We start from the raw sequence: 14,352 nt of genomic DNA, 5'->3' as shown, positions 1-14,352 counted from the left end.
CCTTAGAACACAGGATGGCAGGGTTGGGAGGGCCCTTAGAACATAGGATGGCACAGTTGGGAGGGCCCTTAGAATATAGGATGGCAGAGCTGGGAGGCTCCTAGAACATAGGATGGCAGAGCTGGAAGGGCCCTTAGAATATAGGATGGCAGAGCTGGGAGGGCCCTTAGAACACAGGATGGCAGAGCTGGGAGGGCCCTTAGAATATAGGATGGCAGAGCTGGGAGGGCTCCTAGAACATAGGATGGCAGAGCTGGGCAGGCCCTTAGAACATAGGATGGCAGAGCTGAGAAGGGTCTCAAAACTTAGAATGTCAGGGCTGGGAGTGGCCTCAGAGCCCAGTATATCAGGGTTGGGAGGGTCCTTGGAATGCAGAATGTCAGAACCAAGGGAAGCTTAGAACATAGAAGATATCAGAGCAAGGAGGACCCTAGAGGTAATTTACTCTAACCTTCTTCTCTGACTTTTTTTTTAAGAGACGGGAAGCTGAGGCCCAGGGTCGTATATGTTCAGTAACAGAGCTGGAACCTAGGAGGTGCCTTTCTTTGAAAACAAACTTTTTAAAAAAACTTCATATTAATCTTTTCTCTGCAGTCTAATGCCCCTTTCCTTCTGTTTGCCATCAATTACAAGCACCATTTGTGTCAAGCCTGGTGCTAGGATGGAGGGAAAATGCCAAGGCCTTATCACTAAACCCAGAGACCTCAGAGGGCGTCTGATCCACCCCCCACCCCGAGTAGGAATCCCTTCTGCTGCTTACTTAACAAATAGACATTCAGCTCTGTGTGTTTCCAACTTCTCCTTGTTCCTAGTTCTGGAGAATGAATCTAATCTCTTTCCAGCCCTTTATATGCTCCCCCAGCCCTTCTCCCCTCCAGACTAATAACTTCCTTGAAATGCAGCATCCAGAATTGGACGTGGGATTTCCAAAGGGGTCTGACCTGGGAAGAGGATGATGGAGCCATCTCATAATTTAGCCTAAGATCTCTTTAGTTCTTTTGGGAAAAAAAATTGTGGTTTTTTTCCCATTTGTTATAATAGTTTATTATTTTTATTTTTCAATTTACAATGAAAAAAAAATTAATCTATTCCTGCCTTCCCTCAGTTGGGCACATTTTAAAAAAAAAGCTCTGTATACGTTGTGGCATGATCCAGCAAAACAAATTCCTACATCGATCATGTCCGAAAGCATACGTCTCTTTCTGCATATTAAGATCACCTCTATGTCAGGAGGAGAGGGGTGTGTTCCATCTTCATCCTTTTGGGTTCTCATTTCATCATTGGGTTGCTCAGAGTTTTAAAGTTTTCCAAAGTGGTTTTTCTCCATTATATTCTTGTAGGTTTAGAAATTGATCTCTTATTTCTTTTCACTTTCGATCTGCTTCAGTTGGTTAAGGTCATTAGTTCTTTTGACTCTGGAGTTAATAGGTTCATCCAAACTCCAAGATCTTTTTTCCCAGGAAATGTTGTCTGGCCAAATCTTCCTCATCCTCCACTTAGACGCTTGATTATATGGACCCAAGTGTAGGACTTGAGGTTTGTCCCCCTCCAGTTTCACCATATTAAATTTCAGCTCTCAGTCTACTGTGTTGGGACCCTTTGGAATCCTGACATTGGCCACCCATCTTCAGAGTTCAACCTCGTTTCACGTCATGCAGTAGAGCACTCTTTTCCACCCTCTCTTATCCCTAACAAACATTACCCTTTCCTTGGGTGTCCTTTCTGTCTCCTGGGACCTCTCTCGGTACTTTTCCTGGGCTCTAACATTTCTGGCTTTTTGTTCAGTACTTGTCCCGTCAGTGACCTCACCAAAGCGCCCAGTGTAGATTAGAACTACCTTCGTGTCCTGGAGGAGGGGAGAAAGAAGGGTATGAGATGAGGGCTAGATTCCTGAGCTCCACCGTGCTCTTCCTGGTAAGGCATAGAATAGACACTTAATAAATGTGTATTGATTGGTTGGTTACCTATTGTAGTAAAAAGAACCCTGGACTTGGGGTCAGGTAAGCTCTGCATCTGAATCTGGGCTTGGATGCTTTCTCTGCAAGTCCTGTAACCTTGGAGCGTCATTTTCCCCATCTCTAAAATGGATATTAATTTTTGCACTACCTGCTTCATCAGATGTAGAAAACTCCTTGTAAACCTTAACACACCATTGAAATCAGAGCAGCTGGGAATACTGGCGTACATTTTTCTTACGCTTTAGTGTTTATATAGTATTGACAGCATTCTTGTGAGAAGATATTTTTGTCCCGATTTTAGAGAAGAGGAAACTGAGGCCTGTAGAGGAAAATCACCTTTCCCCCAAGGTCACAGGTTGGTAAATGGCAGAGCTGGGATTGGCCTCCATCCCTTCTGACTCCAGCCCACAGCCCTCCCCACTCCCCTGCCTTCCTGTCTGCAGACCTGGTGATTTGACTGAAGGGGACTTGTATGTAAGTGTGCTCCTTTCTCCTCCCAGCTGTGGGAAGGTGATACATGGTTGTAAGAACATGATACAACAGAAGGACAATGAGGCCATTGGGGAGATCTGCTTCTGGGGCCGACATGTCTTCATGGGCTACCTGGACATGGAAGAGAATACCAGGGAGGTGATTGACGAATGGGGCTGGCTTCACTCTGGAGACCTTGGGAAAGTGGACAGCGATGGCTTCCTTTTCGTCACAGGCAGAATCAAAGGTGATCTGTGGGAGGGAAGGGGGGGAAGGAAGAAGGGGACAGAGGAAAGGAGAGAAAGGGAGGATGAAGGGAAGAAGGAATATTGAAAGGAAGGAAATATTAAGCTCCTACTGCATAGGCACTCTGCTAAGCACTTTACAGATATTTCATTCGATCCCTATGACAACCCTGGAAAGTAAGTGATATTATTCCCATTTTAAAGGTGGGGAAATTGAGGCAGACAGAGGTTAAGGGATTTTTCCAGGGCCACACAGCTAGTAAGTGTCTCTGAGGTCGCATTTGAACTCCAGTATTCTTGACTCTAGGCCCACCTAACTGCTCCTGAGCTTGAATCAGGCCTCAGACACTAGCTATGTGACCCTCGATGAGTAATTTAACCTCTATTTCCCTGTTTTCCTCATCTGTAAAATGGAGTTAATAATAGCACCTACCACCAGGATTGTGAGGATCAAATAAGAGAATATTTGTAAAGTGCATAGCAGAGTGCTGGCCCATAGTGAGTGCTATATAAATACTAGCTATTGACAATGATGGACGTTATGGTTCATGGCTTTGGTCTAAGTTCAGTTCTGTGCCTCAAATGTTTCTTTGGTCCCTTTTTCATTTGGTCCTGGGTTTGTGGATCTTGGAAGAAAACCCACTGACCCACTGCTTTGTTCTAGAGCTCATCATCACCGCCGGCGGGGAGAACATCCCTCCTGTCCCCATTGAGGACCGGGTCAAGGAGAAGATTCCAATCATCAGCTTTGCCATGTTGGTGGGCGACAAGGCCAAGTTCCTCAGCATGCTCTTAACCCTTAAGGTAACCTTGGCTCTGGGACATGGGGGTTTTACCATGGGGCAGCCAGGTTTTGGGACTTGGATCCCCCCAATCTCTGGCTCCCAAAACTGACCTCTTTACTTGAGGACCTTTGGGGTAACTTTGGAAGTGTGGGTGAGGATTGCCATTAGTGTCTCCTTCTCCAACAGTGCCAGGTCAACCTAGACACTGGGGAACCTCAAGATGACCTTTCACCCGAAGCCCTGGATTTTTGCCAGAAGTTGGGGAGCAAGTCAAAAAAAGTGTCGGATATTGTAGATGGCAAAGACCCCCTTGTTTATGAAGCCATTGAGAAGGGCATTGAGGCAGTCAACAAGGAGGCCACCTCCAATGCCCAGAAGATCCAGAAATGGACGATATTAAATAAGGACTTCTCCGTTGTTGGTGGAGAGCTGGGTAAGTGGAGGTTGCATGGGGTTCTTGGTGCTGGAGACGAGGTGGGGTGGTCTGGGCAGGGCTTGACATCTCTGGGAGAAGAATTGGGCAGGGGAGGAGGGAGTTGGCTTTCTGGGGATGTTTCAGTTCTGATAACCTTTCCTTAGGCAAGCCCAAGTCATTTGAACAGCCCCTGAGCTGGGCATGGCTTCTTCCATTCTTTCCTTGTGGCTTGGTTGGTATCTGCCTCAGGGCCTGCAGTCCCAGTGTGGCTGTGCTTGGAGTAGTGAGGATATATGGGAATATGAAAAAGCACTCACCCCCACCAACAGAAAACACGTGGGGTGGGGCACTAAGCTAGACAGGACCTCGAAGTCTACCTTGACAGCTGTCTGGAGGACTGGGGAGGTGAAGGGAGGTAGTAAGATCTGTCAGAGGTGGGATTTGAACCCAGGTCTACTGTCTGTAGAGCAGGTGTTCATCACCTTTTTTGTGTCTTGGACCTCTTTGGGGTTCTATGGTCCCATTGGTACATCAAGATAAAATGCATGGGATTACCAAGGAAGCCAGCCAGTTATGTACACTTCCCAGGATATTTACAAATATTAAAAATGAAAATATTAAAAAAGGTTCCCAGACCTTGGGTTAAGAACCCCACTCTATTGTCATTCGTTGCCCTATGTCATAGGTGAATGAAAGATGCCTCTTCCATAGCTAATCCAGTTGGTCCTCATGTCCAATCTGCCACTCCCACATCTTCCTTAGGTTACCCTCTGCTCCTTTCATTCCCTGTAGTCATTGTCAATAAGCCTTTCTTTATAGAGCACCACAACTACCCAGTGAAGGCAGGTAGAGGCTTTTTATGCCCCCATTTTATAGATTAGGAAAACTCGGGCTTGGAGAAAATTATGTGGCTTTGCCTTCTCAGGTTATACACCCAGTTGGTGGTAGAACCAGCATTGGGATCTGGGCCTCCTGACTCTAAGTCCTGCCTTGTGGCAGGGAGGGTTATGAGACCAAGATCCCAGGCATCTGTTCCTGGCTCTAAGTCTGGCTTGCCCTCCACCATCAACCTTGACCCTTCTTTCCCCAGCAGCAGCTTCCCCCTATGTTGGTGGGGGAAAGCCACGGTCTGATTTTTTTCCCTCAGGTCCCACCACAAAACTGAAGAGGCCCGTAGTGACCAAAATGTACCAGGAACAGATCGAGAGCTTCTACCAATAGCTTCAGGCCAACCAACCAGCAGCTGCCCATCCTTGTAAAACTTTAAATTTTTCCAGGCCTGTAGGCTGTGCAATGAACACTTCCAATCCTACAGACTGGTGCTGATGTCTCTGTCCAGGCCCACCTGTCCGTCTGAGGGACGTGTTTCTCTGGAGTGAACGAAGAGAGAATATTCTTATTTGTACACATGTCCATTATATCTCTGGGTATTTAGCCGTCCACGTGGTCTGAGTAACTTCCTTGAGCTTGAGAACCTGGGCTTTGGTGGGTGGACCCCGCTACCTCGGCTCCTTTCTGCTGTCCCCCCGAGGGGGAGCCTGTGGGTCAGAGCACATAAATTATTTATTCTTTACCAAAGTTTTTCGGCATTGAATGTCAAGTACCTTATCTGCCTGCATCCCGCAAGGAGGGAGTAGAGATGTGGGTATGGGCCTCTTGTATCAAGCAGGGAACTTTTGACATTAAACATACAAACCTCTCTCCCTTTCCAGTTTTCTCAGGGTACATCCAAAGGAAGAGGGGGGCATCACAGCATCCCAGCAGGCAAACAGGGATCTCTCCCTCCCTCTCTCCCCAGTTTTACCAGCATGATGTGTGTTCTTTACAGTTCCTTGGTAGGTGGCTGTCACTGGGCTGCAGTCTGCACAACTGATATACTTGTGGGTTGCTCAGCCCCTCTGGCTTTTCCCCCTCTCTGCCCAGGCCCTCTAATAAACCAGACCAGCCTTACTACATCAATGTGACAGCCAAGCCAGGGACCAGATGATCTTGGAGAGACCATGGGTAGGTATCTGATACCAGCAGTTTATTCCCCCATAGGCCCTTTGCCCCCTTAATACAGCCCCGTTATACAGTTCAGGGATTTGACTCCTTTCCTGGAATCTGCCAAAGACAAAGCGGAGTATGGAATAAGGGGCCATTTCAGGAGGATGGCAGCCAGTGGGATTTCGAGGTTGGGATAGCTTTGTATAGGTTATGATTTTTGCATAGGATCTTGGATTTGGAATCAGAATGACGTTTGGTGACCACTCGTCCCACTCTGTCATTTTACAGATAAAGAAAAACTGGGGACCAGAGAGGGGAAGTACCTTCCCCGAGGTGACACAAGGTTGTAAGGGGCAGAGGCAAGATTCAAACTCAGGTTCTCAGACTGTAAAGCCCCTGCTCTTTTTCCACTGTAGCATGATGCCTCCCTTTCCTTCTCCAGTTCTAAGTAGATCAGTGGGAAACTTCTCCCTGCTTTTGACACATACTAGTGGTGCTCAACTCTAAAATGATGGGGCTGAACGAGATGGCGTTCAGCTCTTCACCTACAGACCCCATTTTAGGATCAGGAAAGTTACGGAGTCCAGCCAATTCCTAATAAGGTATTGATGAAATTTTTAGAAAGGAAATTGTGCCTGGATTCTCTAACCCTTTCAAAGTAGCAGGAACCCAGAGGAGTCCCTAGCCTTTCCTCTATACCAGCAATGGGTAAGCACCATCATAGCCATGATAGTTAACATCTATCTAGGGCTTGAAGGTTTTCAAATGATTGTCTTATTTGATCTCTCATCTGTGAGGAAGGTGCTGCTGTTATTTCCATCTTATAGATGGTGAAACTGAAGCAGGGACAGATATAGCTAGTGTCTGAGGCTGGATTTGAACTTGGGTCTACCTGCCTCTCAAGTGTGGCACTGTCCCCTATGCTCCTCTGGACTGAGCTTTGGTAAGTGCATCCATACCCTTTGTGAAAGCATGGGACCAGCAAATTGGAGGCACCTTGCTGAATTGAAAGGCTTGTGGCTTGAGGGGCCTGGTGAGTTGTATCAGCAAGTAACAGATGGCTTGGCAGGGGCCTTGTTCGTTTGGAGGGATCTTGTCTGGGGACAAGGCTGGCCTTTACCAGGTAGCTCAGGAAGCCAGCAGTTAGCCCTTGGACTACCTGAGACTTGTATCCTCTGAAATGGATGGTGGAGTTCAGATGTCACTGGGCTCACTTTCCATGAGTGCTGTCAATCAATAAAGCATTTCTTTGACAAGTTCCCATGGCAGTCTCTGTTCTTTCTGGTTGGAGCATTTGTCTTGAAAGCAGCAGCCTTAGATTTCTCGGTGATATGTGTGTATGGCATCCTGGCAAATATCCTCTTGGATTTTAATATAAAGTGACAGATTTTGCCAGCTTAGCCTGAGGCTATCCTTCCTTTCTCAGCCCCCCACATCTTTCCTATTTTGATGGATCCATGGTTTCACCAACATGGCGGCTTCTTCCACACCCTCCATGCTATCTCATCCTGGGCTATACTTGACTAATTTTTTTTTCATAAATCTTCCAGAATAGCCACCTGGCATGTTGGACATCTTCTGTCCCTTCAGTAGTCCATGGATACCGGGGTGACATTGTGCCTCTCTGTCTCCCCTCCTCCATGACTGGCCTTTTGCTGTTCAGTTGTGCAGTTATAGGGAATTGTAATATTTTGGAGGGGCCCCAGGTCCCACTGCCTCAGTTTACAGGATGAAGAAACCGAAGGCCGGAGAGGGAAAGGGAAATTGGTACATAGGCAATATATAGTAGAGCTGGGATTTAAACTCAATTTCTAAATCACGTACTCTTCTAACTATCTATTGAAACATGCAAGTCAAATCAAAGCTGATAGTATAATGGACTTTCTACCTTCCCTCCTTAATGCAATCTTCCCCTACGCTAAAAATAAAAGCCCTGTCACTTAATTGCTAAGGTTCAGGAGGCCTGCCTTTTAAGAACTTGTCTAATACTATTTTATAAGAGGTAACATTAATTGTAGGGAGTAGAGCTGGTTTCAAGGGGGAGATTAATAATTAGGCTGTGCCTTGTGGGGAGGCTCTCCTGACCTAGCGCTCTGAAGAAGAGGGGTCTGGGTGGCCAGGGGCAAAGGAGCTGAAGTTTCCTCCAGGAATGGACACCCCATTAGGCTGTTCAGAGGCCCTCTCCTCTGATTTATTCTGAAGGAAAGCCTGGGTGTTTTTACAGGATTGTAGAGTTGGAAGGGACCTCAGAGGTCATCTAGAACAACCCCTCTCCCCTCCTTTTACAGATGAGAAAAAAGGGTCAGAGAGGTTAGGTGACTTGCCTGAGGTCACCCAGCTGGTAAATGGCAGAGAAGAGAGGCCCTCACTGGTCCTAGGCTTCCACCACTGCAAAGTGAAAGGGTTGGACTATAGGACCTGGAAGGTCCCTTTCATCTCTACATCTGCTTCTGGTATCGGCTGCATTGCCCTTTTCCTTCTCCTGTGCTTGGTCTGTTGTATTACGTACCATGGTTTGCATGATTGTTACAAGGTGTAATGAGTTGATGGAGATCCCCCAAACAGGGAGGAACTCTTCCAGAGATCTCTCTTGGTGCTATTGGAAGTCCATAGACATGTTGATCATCAAGTCTGCAGGTGACAGAGCTGCGGGGTGGAGGTAGCTAACAACAACCCTTCCAAAAAAAGATAAAGACAAGTTGGAATTTTGGGCCAAATCTGGTGAGATTAAATTAAATCAGGGTAAGTGTAAAAGTTCTACCCTTGGGTTAAAAAAAAAATCAACTACACTAGTACAGGTTGGAGGGTAGGGGCCGAGACAGGTGGTGAAACATTGTCCTTTGTGAAAGATGTGGGGCTTAAATCAAGTGGTTTGGAAATGAATTAAATAGCCCAGGAATCTGACACCTCCCTCCCCCCCCCAAAAGATCTGGAGGTTTTAGTGGACCACGGAGTCTACGTGAGTCAGAAGTGACATAGTTGCCTAGTAACCAACGCAACCTTAGCGTGCATTGAGTGGCATAATAGTCAGAAGGAAGGAGGGGATAGTCCTGCTCTTCTCTTCTCAAAAGTACTGTGTTTGGTCTGGGCACTCCATTCTAGGAAGGATGTTGAACGTCTGTAGTAAAACTATAAGAGGGTCACCTTGATAGTGAGGGGGGCTGGGGAAGGGGATTGGAGACCAAGCCATATGAAGATTGGCTGAAGAAACGGGCTGTTCAGCTCGAACAAGAAGAGACTTGGGGCAGGAACATGGGTGAGAGTGATTTATAGGAGAGAGATGATGAGATTTGTTGTTCTGAGGGCATAACTAGAAAGAATGGCTGAAAGTTGGAGAGAGGCAGATTTCAGCTCTGTGTGAGGAAAAAAACTTAAAAGATGAGAGGTATCCCAGAGAGGGATGACCCATATCAGGAACATAAGGATTTTATGATTTTCAGGGATGGTAGAATCAAATGCATTGCCCTTTTCCTTCTACCATGTTCTGTCTATTACATTAGATGCTATGGTTTGTATGATTGTTACAGGATGTAATGAACTGGTGATGGAAGCTACTCTGGATGGAGGATGTGCAAATGAGAGCTGAAAGGACCTTAGGGGTCACTGAATCATCCACTCTTCCCTTCCCATCACTTCTCCTTTTCTAGATGGGAAACATGGGCTTCAGATTCCCCTAAGGTTCACCCAAAGACATATCTATGGGCTTTGGCCTTCACTGAGTCCCACTTGGTCTTGGCACCATCCATTAGCTCCATGGGTTGGACAACCTTCCAAAGTGTAGATGTTGTGAGAGGGGAAGTGGGGGGAAACCTTAGGAAACAATGACCATGGAAGGTAGGAGGAAGAGGATGTGCAAAGCTGAGGGTGTCCCTTTGACTTCAAGAGAGCAGTTCAGGGAAAAGAAAATGACCCCTGGGCTCAAGACTTCACCATATTGATGTCCCAAGAGGATCATAAAAAGCAGTTGCTGGAATTAAAGATGATCCTTATGAGGGAGGGAATGGGGAGGGAGGTCCCTAAAGGAAATCTTTGGTGCCTTCTCTGGGTTCTCAAAGGAGTTTCCCTCTCCTCACCCCATCAAATCTGTTATTAATTCCTATTGATTCTTTTTGACTCTCTCGCCTCCTCCCCTTTCCCCTCATACTGTCATCACCCAAGTTGGTTGCTCATCATCTGTCACCTGGACTAGATCTTTAGGACTTTTGCGTTACAACTCCTGCCTGTTCTCAGTAATAGCTTCCTAATTAGCTTCCCTGCTTCCAGTCTCTGTTCTCTGATCCAGTCACCATACAGCTGCCAAGAAAAGTCTTCCTACTGTACAGGTCTCAAACCATGCAACTCCTCTGCCCAAAAAATTTCAGTGACTCCAGGCTAATGGAGGAACTCTTGGACCTCCCATTTAAACCTCCACTCTGGAGGATTCCACTCTCAGATTGCTTCCTGATTTGGAGACTCCTCAGCTTGTCCCTGTATGTTTTATTCTGCATCAATCAGTCAGTCAGAAATAAAAATAAGAAGCATATCCTAGTCTACAATCCGGCTTTAGCTTACCTCTCCAACCTTATTTAGCACTGCTTGCCTTCACCTCCTTGTGCTCCTGCCAAAAGGAGGGTATGCTGTCTTCTGGTCCTTTCCAGTTGGTGTCTTTGGACAGTCATCCCTGTGGCTTATGCTTCTGCATTTCCAACTGCTGAAATTCTTCTCAGCCTAGTTCAGATGCCGCCTTCTACAGGAAACCCTCCTTGGGTCCTTCCCATTTCCCCTCAGTCCATTCTCTCTACTCAGATTATCCTTCAACACTTTGGCTCCCTCCTTTGTCCCTGTCACACTGGTTAGTGTTTTCTTGACACATTTAGTCTGTATGCACCTTGGGGTCAGGAATTTTGCCATATCTTTGTTTCTAGAGGGCCTTGAACATCAAGGAACTGTCTGAGCAGATCAGGTTTAAGAAGAACTCTTTTGGTATTAGGAAGTCCCTATTTGACTTTTGTACCTGACAGTCATTTTTGAGAACACAGGGGTTTGGGATAGCCAACATCATAGAACTTACTAAAATTTAAAGTCCTTGCCAGACATTCAAGACCTTCCACAGTTCAATGTCACCCTGACTTTCAATTCAACCAACCTTTATTAAGAACCTGCCATAAGATAAAAATGAGAAGAAAAAAAAGGTCCTGTCCTCAAAAAATGTACATTCTCCTGGGTAGGAAGCCCACAAACAAATATACAAGGGAAATCTAGGAGGGAGAGAGCCCTAAGAAACTATAGGGGATCAGATAAGGTTTCATGGCGGCATCTGAGTTAAGCCTTGAAGGAAGGCCAGAATCTTGGGGTTCTGAGAGGTGGAGATGGAAAGGCTGAGTATTTTAGGCATGGGGAAGTTGGGAAAGAGATAAACATCTCAGTGGGATAGGGGCTTACACATGGGAGGTTTACGAGTCATTTTCAGGATTTCGATCCCTTAAAGAAATGGGCTGAGGTAATAAAAGAGAAGGCTGGGAGTGATAGACTCAGGCAAGGTCGGCGTGGTGACGTAAACAGGTCACTGAGGGCTTGGGGCACCACCTGGTGGCTTACCTCGCTGTAGCGCACTGAGTGACTCCCAGAAGGAATGCTTCTAAGTGCTCCTATGAAGCGAGTGCCTCTGTGGGACAGAGAGCCCTTTACACGTGCGCTGTAATGAATTATGCTGGTGTCTTATCCCTTAGTATTGTCGACTGTGAGTTCCGTGAGGTCAGGGGTCTAGGTCTTAGTTAATGTTTTATCTCCCCCAGGGCCCAGCGTGGGACCCTGCATTCCTTTCATAAACATTTGTTATTTTATATGCTATGTGATCCAGCCCTTGCTAGTGCTGAAGAGAGTAGGTTTCCAGACCCAGCAGCCATACTCTCTATGTGCCTGTGGGCCTTCAGAAGGGACCTCAGAAATTGCAGGGCTTCTACACTGTTGGGGTGGCATCTTAATGCTAATGGAGGAGAAAAGCTGGCTATTTGCCAACAGCTCTGTGATAACACAAGCCCGAGAAAAGGACTGTGCATCCAGAGGGTTTAAAGCTAGAGGAAAAAAAAATTTTAAAAAGCTAGAGGAAAAAATCAAGGCCCTCAATGGAAAAGGGACTTATCCAAAGTTGCACAGATGGTTAGCAGGAGAGTAAGGATTTGAATTCAGGACCTCGGACTCTAAGGTCCTTTCTCTTCCCTGGGCCTCAGTTTTCCCATGTATAAAATGAGGACTGGATCTGATGGTCTCATGATCCTTTGGGAACTACACCTTGCCAAGGAAGGGAAAGGCTAAGAACACCAGGGTATTAACTTTGCCCGTGTCCCAGAGTGACCCTCCAGGTCAAGAAGAGAGCTTTTGCAGTCTTATTCTCCTCTAGCCCTTTTGGATCTCTTTTTGTTACCCGAGGGGGTGAAGAGCTGAAGAATGAAGATTGGAGTCAGCCTCACCTGTGATGCCGGGGCATGAGGGGGGCCTGGCTCACTTTTGGGGGGATATGAATACAGTTTATTCACAGAATCACTCCCTCTGCCTCCACCTCCTCTCCCCATCCCACCCAGCTCCGCAGACCCTAATTTTACTGGGAAACCCAACAGGAAAGAATTTGTGTGCACTAAGGGGAGGAAAATAACTTTCCTAGGATCACACTGTGGGTTAGTAGCAGAAGTGGGATGAATCCCAGGCCTCCTAACTCTCCCACTACCTGGCAATGCCTCCCCGGTGCAGGCCACCTAGTTTACTGGGCAAGCTTACTCACAGTTTAGTTACACACCTGTGGCCGATATCTTAGAGTTAACCTTCATCTTAGATCTTATCTTTATCATAACAATAATCATTGGACCTAGGACTTCACGTTTCATTCATAGGGTCTAGAACTAGAAGGCTTAGAGGCCTCCCTTTTTATGGATGAGAAGACTGAGGCCCAAAGAGGGATGAGTGAATTGCCAAAGGATACACAGGGAGTCAGGATTCAAACCCAGGTCTTCTGGCTCCAGGTCCATGGTTCTTTCTATTTACCATGTTGTTACTCTTGAAGTACATGTGACCCAGGGGAAGTTTAAATTTTTCAGGAATAGTTACCTTGTGGAAGGCAGAGGGTCTTTTTGTGAATGCTCTGGCAATGCTGAGAGGTGCCACGGAGCTGGTGTGGAGGCCTTGGGCCCCTCAGGCTGCACGTGGCTCCCTGTGGGATGGGCTGGGGAGAGAAAGGTCACAGTGATGTCACAAGTGCTGTCTGGCCAGGAAAGTTCTGAGAAGTCTGAGTTCCTCTTCAAAGGTCAGGAGGTGGTCAGCCCTCTTGCTACCAGCATGCCATCTGTCAGCCAGCAGTGACCAGATCTCAGAAGGGAGAATGTTCGCCTCCCCCAGCATTCCTGTGAAGGGAGCGAAGCTGGTGGAAGGGAGAACCATCTTGAGGTTCTAGGTGTTCCAGTCATGTTGTTTGTTTGCCAATGAGGAACTTAATTGTGCATCCTATGGAGAGACAGGTACTGAGCGCTCTGAGCCCCAGGAATGGGGGGTTATACATGGCCGGCGCCACTGGGAGTCACGCACCCATTCTTGTAGCTAAGACCTCCTATGAACGGTTATTCCCTTCTCACTAAGTATTAACAACAACAAGCAATAACCAGCATTTGCCAAGGAACCAGATCCACCCACTCCTTACCCTTTACTGTACCCTGTACCCTATCCTGTATTGCTAATTTATGGGATCATAGAATCCAGCACTGGAAAGGGCCTTAAGGAATCAATGGTTTAGCCCCTTTATTTTGCAGTTGGTAAGGTAGCCTGGCATAGCGGGAAGGGCTGGGTCAGGAATTCCTGGGCTTCTGAGTCCCACCTCCAACATATAAAGACTGTGTGACCCTGGACAGATTACCCAACCTCTCAGGGCCATGGCCAACTCTCTAGGACTATAAATTCCACAACAGTTGTGGATGGGGAGCTCCCTATAGTGGTCTGGGAAAGAAATGATCGGTTCTGCAGATGGGGAAATGGGGACCCAGGAAAGAAAATGCCTTCTCCCAGATCACACAAGGTATCTTTTTATACATGTAGATGCTTTATTTCCTCAATGAAATGATTAATCTCTCTAAGTGGCTCAGTCTCTCCCAGTTCTAACCTAAGAAGGCAAAGGGTGTAATCTTGGGGTTATATAGATACCTACCTAGAAATAACCGGATGGTACAATGGACAGAGCACTGGGCCTGGAGTCAGAAAGAACTGAGTTCAAATCCAGTCTCAGACGCTTACTATAGGTGACCCTAGACAAGTCACTGAACATCTGTATGCCTTGGTTTCCTCATTTGTAAAAATGGAGATAGTAACAGTATCTATGTCACAGGGTTGTTGTGAGGATCAACTAAGTAAGATATTTGGAAAGCACTTAGCATGGTGCCGGGCATGTAGTAGGCCCTTAATAAATGCTTGTTTCCTTCCCTCCTTCCTTCCTTCCTTCCTTCCTTCCTTCCTTCCTTCCTTCCTTCCTTCCT

At 46.7% G+C, this 14,352-nt stretch overlaps 1 protein-coding gene across 3 annotated transcripts in view; it reads left to right on the top strand.

Moving 5' to 3' along the window:
• Nucleotides 1-7,119, top strand: part of ACSBG2 (acyl-CoA synthetase bubblegum family member 2) — a 56,383-nt gene extending 49,264 nt beyond the window's left edge. For all 3 annotated transcript variants that reach the window (XM_027851136.1, XM_027851135.1, XM_027851137.1), the window contains 4 exons: nucleotides 2,459-2,676; nucleotides 3,339-3,478; nucleotides 3,646-3,892; nucleotides 5,022-7,119. In XM_027851136.1, coding sequence (XP_027706937.1) covers nucleotides 2,459-2,676; nucleotides 3,339-3,478; nucleotides 3,646-3,892; nucleotides 5,022-5,095 — 679 coding nt within the window. In that variant the 3' untranslated portion in view covers nucleotides 5,096-7,119. The remainder of the gene's footprint in view (nucleotides 1-2,458; nucleotides 2,677-3,338; nucleotides 3,479-3,645; nucleotides 3,893-5,021) is intronic.
• Nucleotides 7,120-14,352: the final 7,233 nt, after the last annotated feature.

Source organism: Vombatus ursinus, unplaced genomic scaffold (assembly GCF_900497805.2).
Source record: "Vombatus ursinus unplaced genomic scaffold, bare-nosed wombat genome assembly UNPS02009173.1, whole genome shotgun sequence".
NCBI classification, from domain to species: domain Eukaryota; kingdom Metazoa; phylum Chordata; class Mammalia; order Diprotodontia; family Vombatidae; genus Vombatus; species Vombatus ursinus.
Note: the sequence above shows the minus strand (reverse complement) of the source record. Positions and strands in the feature narration are given on the sequence as shown.